General features: G+C 40.4%; 1 protein-coding gene across 1 annotated transcript in view; it reads right to left on the minus strand.

Annotated features, from left to right (window-relative positions):
* Positions 1–4,000: 4,000 nt before the first annotated feature.
* Positions 4,001–16,394, minus strand: part of LOC119916994 (protein bicaudal C homolog 1-like) — a 57,170-nt gene continuing 44,776 nt past the window's right edge. The window contains exons 11-21 of the mRNA XM_038737024.1: positions 15,103–15,264; positions 14,063–14,250; positions 13,792–13,933; positions 11,553–11,706; positions 10,963–11,122; positions 10,834–10,873; positions 10,278–10,432; positions 9,931–10,087; positions 9,474–9,637; positions 8,445–8,544; positions 4,001–7,113 (exon numbers count right to left, since the gene is read on the minus strand). Of these exons, the coding sequence (XP_038592952.1) occupies positions 6,986–7,113; positions 8,445–8,544; positions 9,474–9,637; positions 9,931–10,087; positions 10,278–10,432; positions 10,834–10,873; positions 10,963–11,122; positions 11,553–11,706; positions 13,792–13,933; positions 14,063–14,250; positions 15,103–15,264 (1,550 nt within the window). The 3' untranslated portion in view covers positions 4,001–6,985. The remainder of the gene's footprint in view (positions 7,114–8,444; positions 8,545–9,473; positions 9,638–9,930; positions 10,088–10,277; positions 10,433–10,833; positions 10,874–10,962; positions 11,123–11,552; positions 11,707–13,791; positions 13,934–14,062; positions 14,251–15,102; positions 15,265–16,394) is intronic.

Here is a 16,394-nt window from a genome sequence, read left to right on the forward strand (position 1 = left end):
GGGAAATACAACTCATTAAAAGAGAAGGTCAGTATGCTAATCACTCCCTGCAAACACACAGCCATCTGTGTCTGAGGAGAGAGGATGCTGCTAGATTCTGTATCAACAGAGGCAATGGTCTACAATTTGAAACCAAAGTTATTTGTGTAGGAAAGTTAAATGTAGCATTATGCTTTTAAATGTTTACCATATGAGCATGATTTACCAACTACCCCGGGCCCCCTGCTGATAGCTTGATTACTAAAGAGCTTTGCGCTGATGTCCGCAGATTAACACAGCATCTGTTTAATTGACTCTGTTTCCAATATCATTCCGGTGAGTGAGCTCATCAAAGGTCTATGGGCAGTGATCAAAAACATAAACAAAAAGAACTAATGGCCCTAATAGCAGCCTACACCAAATTTAAAAATCATCTTGACTATGTCGCCCTGTCTCCCTCCCCTTTCTCATTTCCCTTCTCTGCCTGCTGTGCTTGTCTGGTATGGGAGAGGAGGAGGAGGATGAGGCCGACCGATTCTGGAGGGTTCTTTCAATCCGTCCTCCTTGCCATCCCTCTCTCCACCCACCCGTATCCCCTCCAGCAAGAGTCATCATGTGTTAGCGTCAGTGTTTCCAGCAGCGCTGCAGGAGGACAAGGAAGAGTGACACTGTGTCCCATGTAACACACACCCAGCCAAGTTCACCTCCTCCTTCACATACATCCTCTTTTCCTATTCACGTTCCCTTCTACTGTCTTGTCTCCTTTTCTTTATTTGTTTTCCTACATTCTCTCTGCTGTGATGGGCTACTCGTTCTCTCATAAAGTGCATTACTTTGCAATGCCAGTGTGTGTATCTATGTACACTATATGCCATAGTGTGTCCTGTAGTGGAAGTCTACTCTGCTGTGCTCAGAGGCCACATGAACACACAGAGGCAGATGGAGAAATAGCAGGGAGAGTTAGTCTCAGAGAAGCCAGGCCAAATAGGTTTGAAAATAATAGGATGAAGAAAAAGAGGAGAGGAGTCAAACCCAAATCTCTCTTTTATTATATTTACTCCATGCTTTCTGTATCTTTCTCTCTGTCTCTCTGTCTCTCTCTCTCTCTCTCACACACACACACACACACACACACACACACACACACACACACACACACACCCAGCCTGCGGTCACTACACATTACTTCTTATCCAAGGGGTCAGTTATGAGCCAGTTATGGAGCTCAGGCCACACCATTTTACATTAGCAGAAAACAATAGCGAGTCTCTTGAGCTCAATGTGTGTCTGTGAGTGGGTACCACAAACACATTTGTCTGAGGGAAGCCAATGATGTGTGTCATCAATTTGCTGTGTGAACTCAGGCCTTAGCCTGGCTGCAGTTTGATTGATAATGCCATGTGTGTCTCTGGGTCTCCAAATGCAATCCCAGTTTATCTGAGCTTTTCAAGAATGAAACGCCTTCACCCTCCATCCTGTTGTTAAAGTAACAATCAGATCAGTGGAGGTCAATAGGTTTAATGCCCTCAGCCAGCTGATTCAGTTGAAATGGGAAAAGACAATAAGGTTATGAAAAGTGAGATTGTAGATTGATCTATATCCATATTTGAAGTTAATAAGACATTGAGAGGCAAATTATAAAAAAAGTAATACAAAAAGGCTATGCTGCTTAATTTCTTCTAAGAAACAGCCATGAAGGCTCTGTGTATTTTCAGTGTTAAGATGTTCAGTTTTCATCAATGGCATTATTACCACACAATCTCAAACTGACATGTTACTGAATGCTGCAGATATGCAAACAAACAGTTTATGTGTTAGTGAGATATTTGTATAAGAAAAAATTAACAAGGAGAAAACAAACACGTAGATAAACTCAATGAGCTGGACTTATCAGACACTGTAAGCATATTGTCCACTGGACAAGAGCCAGGTATGGTGAGATAGCAACCAAGTCACAGCTCTTCTCATTTACACCTTTCCTGGAGAGGCAAGCTGCCCATGAGAGCAATATGTGAAGCTGTGGACTCTACTGGTCATCAAGTGGGGAGGTCGCCAGGATGCAGAAAACATGCATGGTTGGTTAGGGATGAAAGCCCATAGTTCCTTTTCTCTGCAATTTAGCAGTCTTTCACTCTCGGTCTCTAACAAAAGAACATGAAATTGAAATGAGTCATGTTGGGGACTTGAGAATGATTGCCAGCTGTTCCTGCACACATAACTGCCCTAAGTGAGGTGAAGAAAGACTTTGATAGTCGTGATTTAACAGCTTTTCTCTGGAACTCTTATGCCTGTTGCATGTGGGATTGTTTTGTGGAGTACATCGTAAGTGTATTTGTTCCAGTGGTAGCTAAGGTCTACGTCAATGATTCTCTGAGTAAGTTAAAATTGAGATTTCATTATTGCTCGGATCTATTTATCATATGAGGAATTTGCAGCAGACACTATAATGAATGTTTTCTTAACATCCCTGAGCTCCTCAGAATAACATACAAGTATTTACATCCCATTCAGTGTTGTGGTGTTAACATGAAGGCGTTCCTGAAGCTCCTGTGGAAAATAATAACAGAGGAAGACAAAGTGAGTGAGTCACAAACTGCCACAGAACATAGTTCAGTGGCACCACCTGTTTCTGTTAAGGGCTCATTTGCATTGAATGAGAGGCTCTCTCTCTGTCTGTTCGCCATCTGAACATTAATTTTCTGACATAAACAAGAGAGGCCTGTGGATGAGGTTTGGAGCAGTTCATATGATCAGAATGAAATGGAAAAATGTAATCACAGACAAAAGGTGTTTGTTGCCTGCATGGGGTCACACACATACACCTACCTAAATACCTATAGTCTCTACATCTGATATTCAAAACTACAACTAAATATATATTACAGGTGATATATATACCTAATGTGTTAAAAAACAGACAATGTCTCTAGTCTCAAATGTTCTTTTTGAACCATTCTGTTAAATCCCACAAACAATCCACCAGTAACTTTGTCATGTTATGAAATATTTTCTAAACATGTAATAATCAGTTGCTGAATAACCTTTGTCTATGGTTCAGTTGAGGCCTGAGTCATTTTAAGTGGCAACACTGCCCCCTTGAGGTTTTCAATGATAGTGCCTGTGTTTTTGCCCTGCACTAATTCACTAATTTTGCTGAGCTGCTCATTATAAATTCACATTGTTATGGCTTACTGTCAATGTACCACAGCCAGGTGACAGAGTGCTGAGTTTATGACAATGACCTTACTCAGACAGAAGATATTCAAATATGAAGTCCTCAATTCATCATAGAGGAACAAGATTACATGACGGGGATAATGCCTAAAAAAAAAGAGCGGAAAATGGAACAAACCAAATACAAAAATAGTGCAAAAAAATTCTCTTAATAATTTTTACTTCTTTCATGGTCTAGTAGTCTGGTGGGCAGGACAGAGGTTGAAACAAATTGGTACTCATGCTTAACAGTATGTATTGTCTCTGCTGAGTCTCCATCAGTCACAGCAGATTCATTCTGTTGGATTAAGGAGATCCTGGCTATGCGGATTAGGCCTCATGTAGACATGCATGGCACCATAACCACATGGCATGGGACTGGGTTGTATCTCAACTTGCAGAGTATGTATGCGTTTTTGATTACAGTTAAGCCAGATAAAGTGAATGTAGTGTGTGGCTAAACAATCTCCTTGTAGTTATAAACCTCATTCTTTGTGAGTACTAAATTTGCCAGCAGTATTTTGTGGCATATATATTTAAAATGCACTGATTTTATAATTAAAAGCAGTAGCTGCAGCAGGGGCCTTTTATTCATTCATTTTAATACTTCTGGAGTGCTGTTTATCTGCTATATGTGAACATTCTGGAAGAAGCAGGGTTATGCAAGCCTGGATTTCCCGTAATCTGCTGTCATCTTCCTTCCATTCTGAGACTATGGAAGAGACACTAATGACGATTGTGGACACGGATGCTTTGTCCGTCTTGACATTTCTGTGTGATATGCAGAAAACAAAAGCAAAAGAGGGACTTTGTTTGCATACATTTATTACATTCATAATATCATTTGAATGTTTGAACAAACTTTTTTTGCCTGCTTGACAGTTTCTCCAAAAAGTCCTGTTTATATCTGTACTACAATACAGTCAGAATAACAATAGCATCAACAGATGCCACAGTGAACAGAGCTTTGGCCACACGGCAATGTTTATACACAAATTCTTCTCTGGAGCTTTGTGCAGAATTGTACCTTTCTCACACAAAAACAACAGTTGTATATGATGAAAAAGTACAAATGTTATGTATTACATAATTTCCTTAGTGGTTTACATTTATTATAAATGTACCATTTGATTGCAGTACAAAGACTCCTTCAAATAAATCCCTTTGGGAACAATAATATGACTAATACAACAAATCAAAGACATAATTGTGAAACTATTCTATCAAGGGCAAAGACAAGACAAGCTGGCAGTAAACGTTTCCACTTGATGAGTCCCTTCATTGATCCATAATAAATCTGCAATAACATGCATCAGTATTTTTTTAAAACAACATTCACTTTATAAAGACAAGAACCTCTACTGCCCTCCGAGCAAACACATCTGAACATGGTGAGGGATGAAAACAAATGTCTGCTAGGCAGGAACACGAGTCACAGCACTGGCAGAATCAGTGCTCAACAGTTTTAATGTAGTACCATGATGAGTAGGGGCGAACCGGCCCCGGGTTTCCATTCAGGATAAAGAATCCCTCTCCATAGCTTTCTCTCCTTTCAACTCTTTTCTTAAGACTTCAAAGAAAAAAGAAAATAGACAACTACCTGGTTGGCGTCGGCAACCATGTCAGAATATTATTTAGTATAGTGTTATTAACTTGACAACCACATTGAGAATGGCTCAAATCAGATGCAAGGGAGGGTGGGAAGTGGTTAAAGGCAAACATTATAAACAAGTCACCTTAAAAGGGAACCATTGCAAACATCAAAGAGAGGTGATAAATGGTCTGTTTGAGAGGATATGAAGACTGCTTTTTCTTTGTCATAATTAAGTTTGTCCAGATAAATGTCCATACCATGAACTGTGACAATTTCTAAGGAGCGTTCTGTACATACCTAATAGATTTTATACACTACTCTCATTTAAACCAGCTTTTACACTTAATGAACTGCAAATACAAAACAAACAAAAACTAACAAAACAAACAAAAAAACTTAAAAAAAGAGGCATTTAATTGCACTTGATACAAAACGTGGAAGATGGATCGGCATGTGGACTAAATCCTCAGATAAATCTTAAGATCATCACACAACACCCCCCCCCCCCGTTATCTAAAGTTAATGAACGGTTGGAAAAGGATGTTTTCCTTTTGAAACACATGACCGAACATAATATCAGGGCCCAGAACAAACATGAGCTTTGCTTTGCATGCATAATCCTGTTACTTCATTAAACACTGCTTAACCAGGTTTTGTGGATATTAGATTGCAAGACTGATACTAGAAAATTCCAGATTTGTTTTCATCTTAAATCTCACAGTCCTTCTGATGACTTTGGTTCCTTATTTGTGTATCTTGTAGAAATGCTCATATGAAACCAACTTGGCTGTGAATATACTGGTTCTTTGTGTGATGCACCTCCTATCTGGAGAGTATGGTCAGACAAAAATATTAGTGTTCTTAACGAAATATCTCCCTGCTGAAAAACTACTTATGTACATTGGCACTTTTTCGCTACAAAGGCATGGCCTTGCTTTGTTAGGAGGTCTTTCCTTGCTCTAAATGTAACAGCCAGTGAATAGGAAGAACAAAAAAAAGGCACACTGTTCTAGCATAGCAACTCATCTTCCGGATACATAGGGAGTGCTCTGTGAGATTTTAGGCACACAGAAGAGGCCACAGGGAGGCCAACACTGACAAACAACAGATGAGACAATAGACCATGTACTATAAACAGAGAAGGAAAACCACAGAAAGATGCCTGTTGACACAATCAGAGAGAGGCCTACAAAGCCTAGCCTAACTGCCTCTTGTCTCTGCTGCTGTCTAATGGCACAGCCATATTACGGCTCCACAGTTTAAAGGGCAGAGGAAAGTAAAAGATACTAATAATCTAATTACAAAAATCATTCATGAACGTATAAAAAAATACATATGTAAACTGATTAACATTAAACATCCCACCCATTCCCCTAAAATAGTAATAAAAACTAAAAATAAAATCATAATGCAATATGACTACAAAATATTTGATTTTTTTTTGTCTTGAAATAAGACACACAAATAGACAGTTGGACACAAACACTGACCTTGGAGGAATGTCCCCCAATCAAAATACTTAAGGCAGCCAAAGGTCAAATGCCACAATTTCCTTTGGTATATGTGTTAAAGTTGATGAAGTCCCATTTTGGTGTGCTGGTGTATTTTGGACATCATTTGGTGGTGCCCTAATCTCACTGGTTAAGTGCTTACATTTGGCTTGGTAGAAAATGCATCTGTGCTTTTAGTCAATAAAAAAAATGCATAGTTATCATTATTTCAATCTAAGGAATTAGGCTCTCACAGGCAAAAGTCTAGTATTATTAAAGTGCATGTCACTGATACAACAGCATAATACAAATGCAGGTAGTATCAATGTGTAAAATGATGTACTAATCATTCTGCCTGTTCCCTTAAACAATAAGTGGACAAAAATACTGGACTGTACCCTTCTTCGGAACCATAACAACAACCTTCATATATAAATGCTCCAGATAGGCTCTATGGCTCTATAAGGAGTGAACACTGAAGCTCATCTGAAACATCCCTTTTTTCTTGTTGGCACTTCAGGTAAAACTATGGCTTTTTAATATATATTTATACTATATGGCAACGTCAACATTTTAAACAGTCTTAACTCAGCTGAAGCTGAAAGAGGGTAAACAACCACTGAAACCTGGGCTGCTGAAGCACAGAAAGATTCTGGAGGCTGGTTTCCATCATGGACGGTTCTGGGAAGGCCTGGAGGTCTGGAGGCACCTACCATCGCCCGCTGATGCTGGCCATGTCTGCGTGAAACTGACGGGAGAGGCGGCCGCTCGCGCCCCCTTCCAGGAAGGAGGACCTGATGGGTGGCTCAAATAGCTTCCTCCGGTTCTTGTTTAGTTCTGTAAAAAAACAAAAACACGAGCACCCCAAAACATCAGTGGCAGCAAAGGTGATGGTAACATTCTCCTAGTGGTTATTTGGGAGTGAAAGTAAATACTCAAGAAAATAAATAAACACAACAAAATGCGCATTTTAACATTTCCTTTTAGCCTCAATTGATCAACAATGACAAGAAAATTGTATTCAAAATCACTACAGGATTGCTTAGATCAAGAAAAGCCATGTTTGATTCCATCTGGTTTTACACAGCAGCTTGAACAAAATGCTTTCATAAAAAGTGTCAGAAGCACACTCTGGCATCTCTGAGTTATTCATATGATAGCCACCTTCTGTCGCTGCCAGCATAAACCTTCAATTTGATTACTGGAGACAAGCAGCTCACTCCAGCAGCTCTTTTTACTGGCAGGAAGTTGAAACCTGGATTGTCAAGACAAGACAAAGAGGCAGACATAGACGTGCGTTGTTTTGGAGCCCAAGAGTCCTTCAGCAGAGATGAAAGTTGACCTGTACTTGGCTGAATCGTCAGGCAGCGAAACCAATTCTGGCCTTGAATCCCTCTGCTTCCTTAATAATCAGAGCACTGACCTCGCCATTTCCCCTTGTTGGTCTCACTGTCAACCCTGGCTCTGGTCTGAGGTTTCTGAACTTTAACAGAATTTCCATGGCAGGAAGCTCATGATCCCATGATTAACTTACGCAGCCTAACAGCTCCAGCTATTACAATGTCCAAAATATGACATCAGTAATCAAGTGTGACACCGACAACATTCACATGGGACCCAGTGCAACAACAGGACAGAGTCTACACCAGCATCACAAAGGCAGCTGGAGCAACTGGAGAAATACCAAAACTCTCATGTGAGAAGAAAGTGCCTTAATCCTATTTACTGGTGAAAACATGTTTTTTGTACTTTTACAAGATACATTTGTTACAACTGTACTGTCTTGAACTTCTACACTAGTCTACCACTAATAAGGGCCACCAAAAGCCTTCAAATCCAATGGTTGGCAGTGAAGATGTCCTCTGTCACTTGGAGTACACTTTTTGCCTATTGCTGGGCTCCACTCAGGATTTTTGCCGCGACAGACAAAATAGGAAACATGAATGAAACACATAAGCCAATTTGAGTGAACTGCCTTCAGCAGGAGTGAGCTGGCCGGATGAGTCTCCAGCTGGTCTCAGCGATTATCAGCACAAAAAAGGACTTAAGACAGGGGTCGTATGAGGGTATCTCCGTACCGTATCTCCCTTTCTGTTAACGTGTTTTTTTTTTTTGTCAATTTTGGTTTGCTGGACAGTTGATAGCAGAGGAATACAGGGATGAGGTACCTGAGATGGCAAGCAGCATTTTCCTGCGGGCTCCAAAGGTGGTGATGCCCAGTTCCTTCAGGTCCTGGTCTGTCAGAGTCAGGAATGTCTGGAGGTCAATCTGGAAGCAGCAACAAGTCAATTTAACCCTACTAACAGCACAATTCATCTAATAGGAGACATTCAACCAAAAAACAAGTGGCACCCTAAGTACAAATGCTCATTAAAATTGCCAGCCATGACAGAGTGGAAATATTTAGCCAAGGAGCAGGACCACACCTCTATAACACCACTCCCAGCATTTCCATAAATACCCACTGAACCCATCTCCTCTTCTTTGCTCTCATATTGCAACCCTCTGCCTTATTATCACATTTTCTAAGGCATGCAGCTACTGTACATGCTATCCTCGAATAAAAATGTCTGATTGCTTGTTACATATACAATATGGACATTTTATTTAAAAAGACACTATAATGCAACTTACAGCAGTGTACTTTAGAAGTCAGAGGAAGTATAAATTTGCCCATAAATTGTGCAAATAATGTAGGCCATTTTTTACCCAGACATCTTTTCATCTGCAACTCATAGCTTTAGCTTTAATCAGCATGCTAACATAGTGACATTGCTAATGATTAGCATTTATAATGTACCAGTTTCACCATCTTAGTTTATTGCAGTGGTTCTCAAACTGATGAGAGTTCTGATGTGTACAGCTGAGGCTGATGGCAATGCTATTAGTTCTGCATGTATTTGGTCCGAAGTATTGGACAGATTAACATTTCTATCTTATGACTGCTACAGGGAAAGTTAATGGATCCCTGAAGGCATTAAAATTTTGTCTGTAGCAGCGTTCATGGCCACTCATGTAGTAGATATTGATTTTCAGACCAACTGACAGACACTGCCATCCCTAGAGCCTTGCTGGTAGCGTGGCTAAAAAGTGTAATTTCTCTACAATTTTTGAAAATAGCAGTGCCTGTCTTCAGTTCGACAGTCCCCCATTTAAAATCCTAACACTAGTAGAAGTGGGTTCACATTCTACGCTACCTCTTGTTGCTGGAAGACGTCTGTGTACTTTCCCAAACCCAGCTTGCTGAACAGCTCAGGCAGGTCTGAGCCTTTCAAAGAAGAGTTCAGGCTGCAGCCGTTGCTGCCAGTTACCGAAGAGATGCAGTCCATGTAGTTGCTGCTGCTGAGGTAATGCTCCGCAGCTGTCCATCAAAGGAATAAGGCATACAGGAAAAAACACAAAATGATGGTAACTTTGAGGAAAGCAAAAAAACAGCAATGATTCACTCACATCTGAGCTATCACTGACAAGTCCTACAAAGAAACAAGGAATATTTAGTATGTGATGACACACTTTTGAGTAGATGGTTTTTTATCTTGAGTATAGCCTATTCTTCATCTGTACTCTTGCTTTCATAGTTGACCAATGCAATCCTTTAAAAGTTTCAGTGCTTTTCAATGTAGCATAGACACTACAGAAATATGCTGAACTGACCAGATTTGTTCTGCTTCCTCTTTGGGCTGCTGACAGCGGAGGGGAACTCGGTGTGACTCGGCAGGCCGTTACCATTTCTATCTCGCCAGTTGTCAGAGTCACTGCCATTCCCAATGCCTTCCCGGCTGCTGGATCGAGACAAGGACAGCGGGGAACCCTAATAGAGAAAAATCCAAACATTCAACAAGGAGTTCTGAATGTCTGCTGAGTTCTGAGTGACTACATTGCACATCTTCTATATTATACACATAATGACGGTAAATGCCAAAGGTGAACTTATTTATCAGAGATGATGAGAATGGCTGAGGAACACTTAGTCTGATGTAGTCAGTCTTAGTATGTCTGACCTCGTAGGTGGTGCTCATGCTGGGCTTGTATGAAACATGATTGGCTCTCCGCAGCTCCTTGATGGTCTCAGCTGGCATGGACTTTGAGAAGCCCAGACCACTCCAAGTGTTCGTAGGGGTCCGCACCTCAGTTACCACAGGCTTCTTTAACATAGCTGTGTGAATAAAGACATACAGTGATGCACAAATACACCAATACAGAGATACAACCAAACAACATATCTTGCAGCTAAAAACTACCCTATATTACCTAAAGGTAGATAAATAAATTTTTACACACCGATTACAATGTTACAAGTGGTACATGTATCTACTTTTAGCATATTGTATTTTAGTTTTAAGTTTAAGAAATGTAAATTATATATTATGGCCATTACAAAAACTTCTATCCACAGAGATAAAACAGGGAAACTGAGTCCTCTTTGAGAGATTTTCAGGGGACACACTAACTGTTGTTGGACTTACTGGCATGTGTGACATTTCAATTATTATACACATTATATGTCTGTCTTCACACAAGGCTAAATTATGGGCTCATCCACACATGTCAACTTACCTTTGGTTGCCAACAGCTTTTTCTGTTCATAGTCAAATGCCTGAAAGGACAGCAGACCGTTTTATTCCTATATCCCAAAACCCCCACAAAACTGAGTTTTATGTGCGTGTTGGATGTGTGTGTGTGTACCTGCATGTTGGCGAAGGAGGTCTGTGGTCCCAATCTGATTCTCTCCCTCTCATTAAACTGTGCTGCCCTCTCAGCTGCACGCTCGCTCCCGGGTGCCCTCTTATCCGCCACAGGACTGTCTGACGAGCTCGACTCGGCGTCCGAGAGAAGACAGTCAGAACTGTTTGGATTAAATTGAAAAATATAGTATCGTGAGTGAGTGAAGAAAATCCATCCTAAAAAAGGCTGTTAATGTTTCCGCTTCATCAGGTTTGACTGTTTACACGTTTTTATTATTAAGAAACAGTTGTGATAACCATGCTGTTCAAGGTGAGTGTGAGAAACCCAGTCCATATGGTGGCTAATACCAACTTAAATCTCCATATAGAACAAAATAGCAACCTCTGACAGTTAATGTGTTATCTTCTAGTGTTGTCTTTTAAAAATAAAATCTGTATGCTTGGGTTTGATTCCACTGAATGCTATTTCACCTCAGTGTCTCTGTGGCTAGAGGACTGCCAAACTGTAACAGCGTGAGCTGTAAATGATCTCAGAAGGGATGCTAAACAGTAACAAGACGAGCGGTAAATGATCTCTAGAGTCAAACATACTGTAGATGGGAGTTCTTGGTGCCCTGCAGGAGCTCCACAGCCTGTCGTTTCCCTGATGATGTCTTGCATGAAGTCAGCATCTGTTTCAGCTCGTTCCCATTGGCTGAGTGTGAGGGGCTTCTGGGCATGCCCACTTCCACAAATGTGTCAGAGCCTGAAGGAAACAAACACAATCATATTTTGATTATCCTTTTCATTTCAACTCTTAAATAATGTGTAAACACAGAGACAGAGTTTACAGCTGCTATAGAAAATCCACAATATTATGACAACAAAAAGCTGAAATACTTCATGTTTCATCTCACTTTTCAATTTCTGCCTTGCACAGGCTGTTTCAGTAGTGACTGGATCACTCAGTGTAAAGGAGTGTGTGTAGCTTGGTCGGCGTATGTATGTGTGTATGTGTTAAAAAAGTGTGACAAGTCTCAGTGGGATCCTGGATGAATTAAAAACGCCGCAGCTGTAATTAAAGTACTTTTACCCGGCTACTCTTTCAGCCTGAATGTGCTCTGTATAACAGGATGTGCCTGTGTGTGAGTGTATGCACGTGTATATTCACGAATATCTGGATGTGCATGGTGTACTGTGTAGCGTAAAATAATATGTCAGTCAATCTAATGAAGCTCTCTGGGGTTTAACGTTTGAGCAATCCCCCCGCACTCCCTCATTCCGCAACGTAGAGTCGAGTCAGACTGGGCGAGCCAGTCCAAATACATTTTGGGACACAGGAGGAGGTAAGGGAGGGAGAGGAAACCTTACTGGGATGTACCACACTGGGGGAGGACCAACTCAGAAAACAGCAGGGGAAAAACGAGACGCGTGAGAGTGAAAGTTTGAGGGGAAAACCACGAATGTAAGACACAGAGGAAATGAGGGCCTTTCTGAACCGCTAGGAGACCAGCAGTTAATACGTCTCCGTTTCAACACAATAAATGTAGTCAGAGGGAGTATGAGGTTAGGAGGACAGTATAGAGAAATAAAAAAGGGCATTTTCCTCAAAGTGGGTTTAAGGGTTACATAAATCTCAAGTGGAAAAGCTTAAATTGGACATTTATGTTAAGTCTGCAAGGCCGTGGTCCAGCAGCGTCAAAAATGTTAACAGCTCCAAAAATTTGTCTATCCAAGGTTACAATCACATATAAATCACAAGATTTTAAATGTGTATTTAACATAACTCTGACTCACAAGAGGGCAAGACTCAGGCTATAAGTAGACTTTAACAATTAACTTCTTGAGTGAGCTGAAAGTTCTATTTAAAAAAAACACTGACTATAATTTCCTTGGCCAAAGAAAATGCTTGAGAATAAAGAAATTATTTTACAAAGGGTTAAATATTCTACCAGTCACAAAGGTAAGGTAGACATTACAGAGGATGAGTCAGTGCAGCCTGAGAACTTGAAAATGTGAACAGCATGTCCTTGATATTTTGAATAGGAGATGATGTTTTATGATTTTTTTGGTGTGTACAGTAGCCTGCAAGTCAGATTTTGGGCTGCATATATGGATGGCAGATGACGGAATTTACATCATGCAAACCCTCAATTCGGATCATGTCATAGTTTTGAGTTACGAATCGGATAATTTTTTGGGTCAGCAAAAAAATAAATAAAAAAGGTTAAGGAAGGTTAAATTCATTTTTAAAGGCTCTGATATAGCTGCCTCTCTGTCAGTAGTCTCGCTCATTGTCTGATTGGTTACACGTCACAAATTCCCCAAATCACAGCCTACTTGGGATTCACTCAAAGGAGGCGAAAGTGCCGGCTTTTAAAATCAGTCGCTCTCCCCTAAAACCATCAAATCACTGTGCTTCAGAGTTAGACATAGCATGCATCTTTCTTTTCTATTTTTCACTGCAATGCTTCATCCCAATATATAAATTAAAACTTAAAAGTACAGCTGCAGTAACTGTTTTACATACTATGATGATTAAACTTTGTAATGAAACCGTAGTTCACCTGTATGACAAACTGTGGGGGGGGGATCCGTACAGATCAACTACGAACCATTAGACCACTACCAGATAAAGTATAGCTTGCTCTTTCAGCACACACCATAACCCTACTTTTATCTTTCTGAAAATGATAAAAAAAATAAGTTAGTTTTTACTATAGAATAAGAGCAATGATGCGATTTTGCAGCAAAAACTGTAATTTAGTCACTGAAAAATGCAACAACCACAAATAATGGTGATTTTGCACATAGTGTGTAGTTGTGGTTTTTATGAGTTAAGAGTGTATACCTTCATCTGGGCTGGACTTGCTGGACAGCGGTTCTGATGGATTGTGTCCACTGGCTTCCTGGACCGAGTCACATGGGGCTGGACTCAAAACAGTTTCTGCAAGTGACGCAGTTGCTATCCTCCCATAGACTGAGCCAGGATGCTATACATGCATGCACACACAGACGTACACATAAAGAGCAAGACACATACAGGACAAGTGAAATTCACAAACACGAAAGTTAAAATGAACTCAAAGTAATGCAGCATATAGTATATAAAATGGGCCAACCTTGACATGTCCATTAAGAGTGCAGGGGCCCTTGTTGCAGTCAGGGACTCCGTTGGGCTGCTTGTCTATGGGGGCGAGGCCAGGCGGAGGGGACGGTGTACTCTGTGTGTATCCCTGCACACTTGATAGTAGAATGCTACTCAGGGTGACCTGGTTGGCAGGGTGCAGCATCAGCTGAGATGAGTAGCCTGAAGTGGTGAAGGATGTAGCATTAACAATTAACTTTCGGTAGTTCATAAGGGATGTGTTTACAATTATCCCAGAGGCCTGTAGATTTCTGTCTATTCGTCTAACCATCTACCCATTTATTTAAAACATGACATCAATTGAAATTCTTGAAATACCTGAAATACCTGAAATAATATGGGTCCAGTACTTCCACCTTATAGTAAGATATAATCACACAATTAAAAAAGTACTCCACCGATTTAGTATTGCAGTCCGTCTTACCAATCTGACCAGTTAGGGGTGGCCGATATGGCCAAAATCTTTTATCAATACATTTACATGTACTGTAATTTTATATCACAGTAACGGTATATATTATGATACTAATTATTCTGTAAATTTAATTAGAAATGTTTAAATTAACCATCCCATACTAACACACATTTGATTATTTTCTTTTTATTCGGAACTTCCATAGAAACAAGTCTGCGTCAGGTAAGCTTAATTTTTTTCTAACTCCACACCTCCAGATTTGTTTTTATTTTCAAACTTGTAGTCTTCAAACCCAACCAATGCTGACTCAAGTGTTATCACTTGAGGCATTTATCTGATTTCCCCTAGTTCCCTCTGGAGCCACAAAAGGCTTTATACAACTCTTCCCCCCCCCCCTTGTAAACAGACTTTGATGTGTAATATCGGTGGAGTTCCCCATTATCTTCACCTTGAACGTACAAGTTGCTTGGGTTTTCTATGACATACAGTTTAAACTCTACATAGATAAAATACTTTTTCTTGAAAACTATATATATTGAAAGAGATCTTATAGAACCACAGGCCAATTTAATAAGAGAGACATTGGACAATGTACCAACCTTGGGTGCTGGTGAGTGAACTGGGCCAGAGGGAGGGAGAGGGTGTGGGCGTACTGGGGCTTGGGGTCTGCAGAGGGCTCATGGAGGAGTTTAAGCTGTTGAGGACAGCATTTGGGGCAGCAGAGTTGGTGAGGGAGTGGGGTGCCGTTGCACCCAGAAAACCTGAGAAGAACAGAAAGGAAAGGGGAAAGAAAGGACAGAACAGGAGATGAATAGATCAGTGGTGGTCCGGTCAAAGCCATTTTTCAAGCTAATCACACGTTACACTAAGGGACTCAAAAATAATCTTGGTCTTCCAGCTATTTAACTGGAATTCCATGAAACCGTCATCAATCAGACAGTAAGAGGAAGAATGCCTTACATTTCTACAAGGTCATGGATGCAAAAGTACATATCTAGTGTGTCCTCATACCCAATAAACCATGTTATTGAGAGCACCAACAATGTGGTGCTTGGTGTCTTAACCCAAACAAAGTGTATGAAAACAGAAAGAAGCAGGTCTGTGGCTTTAACAAGGGGCTAGTTTGGCTCCAGGAATAAGGCCAGGGATTCTTCTGGCAGACTGGCCTGTAATCTGAGGAAGAGAAGCATGTAGCAATTACTAAAGGCCAGGATGTGGCCGTCCACAGCTTCACCCCCGGGCCCCTGGGTTTAAACAAGACGGCATGAAACAATTTCTACTGTACTGGCACTTCATGGCACATTGTTTTGTGACCAATTTTTCAAATTAACTTTTCCCCCCATCTCATTTGGTGGGGACACAATAACATGAAATAAATGTTGTTTGAAAAAAAAATAAAAATAAACATCATTGAAATACCAAAACACATTCTCATCAGACGAGCAGATGAAACATGGTAAATTCTCTGTGCTAGAATTGCAACAAATTATCCACATAAAAACAGCCCCAAAAATCAGTGCTCTCTTACCACATATACCCAATATATTGTACAAATAGCTGCAGAATATAACACAAATAATTAAACTTATAATACAGATAAACTGTGATGGATCTGTTGTTATGTTGGTATGTGCTTACAGCCAAGAGTTACATCACGTCAGCATATTCTACTATCTGCTTTTCCTACTGCCATTGATGCATTACTCAAACCCTCATTTCCATGTTTTTCAAGTGAATCCAAAAACCATATCATATGAAAGCAAAAAGACAACTGGGGATAAATATTTATCCTGTAATATGATTTTTACAACTATCAACTAGTCCCCCCTTGGAAATGCACACCAAAAAAAAATACTGACATCTGTTCCAAGCAGAACTCTGTGCCTTCATG

The sequence above is a fragment of the Micropterus salmoides genome, unplaced genomic scaffold (genome assembly GCF_014851395.1).
Source record: "Micropterus salmoides isolate LMB-PRFRI ecotype aquatic unplaced genomic scaffold, ASM1485139v1 Ms_hic_scaffold_22, whole genome shotgun sequence".
In the NCBI taxonomy this organism is placed as follows: Eukaryota; Metazoa; Chordata; class Actinopteri; order Centrarchiformes; family Centrarchidae; genus Micropterus; species Micropterus salmoides.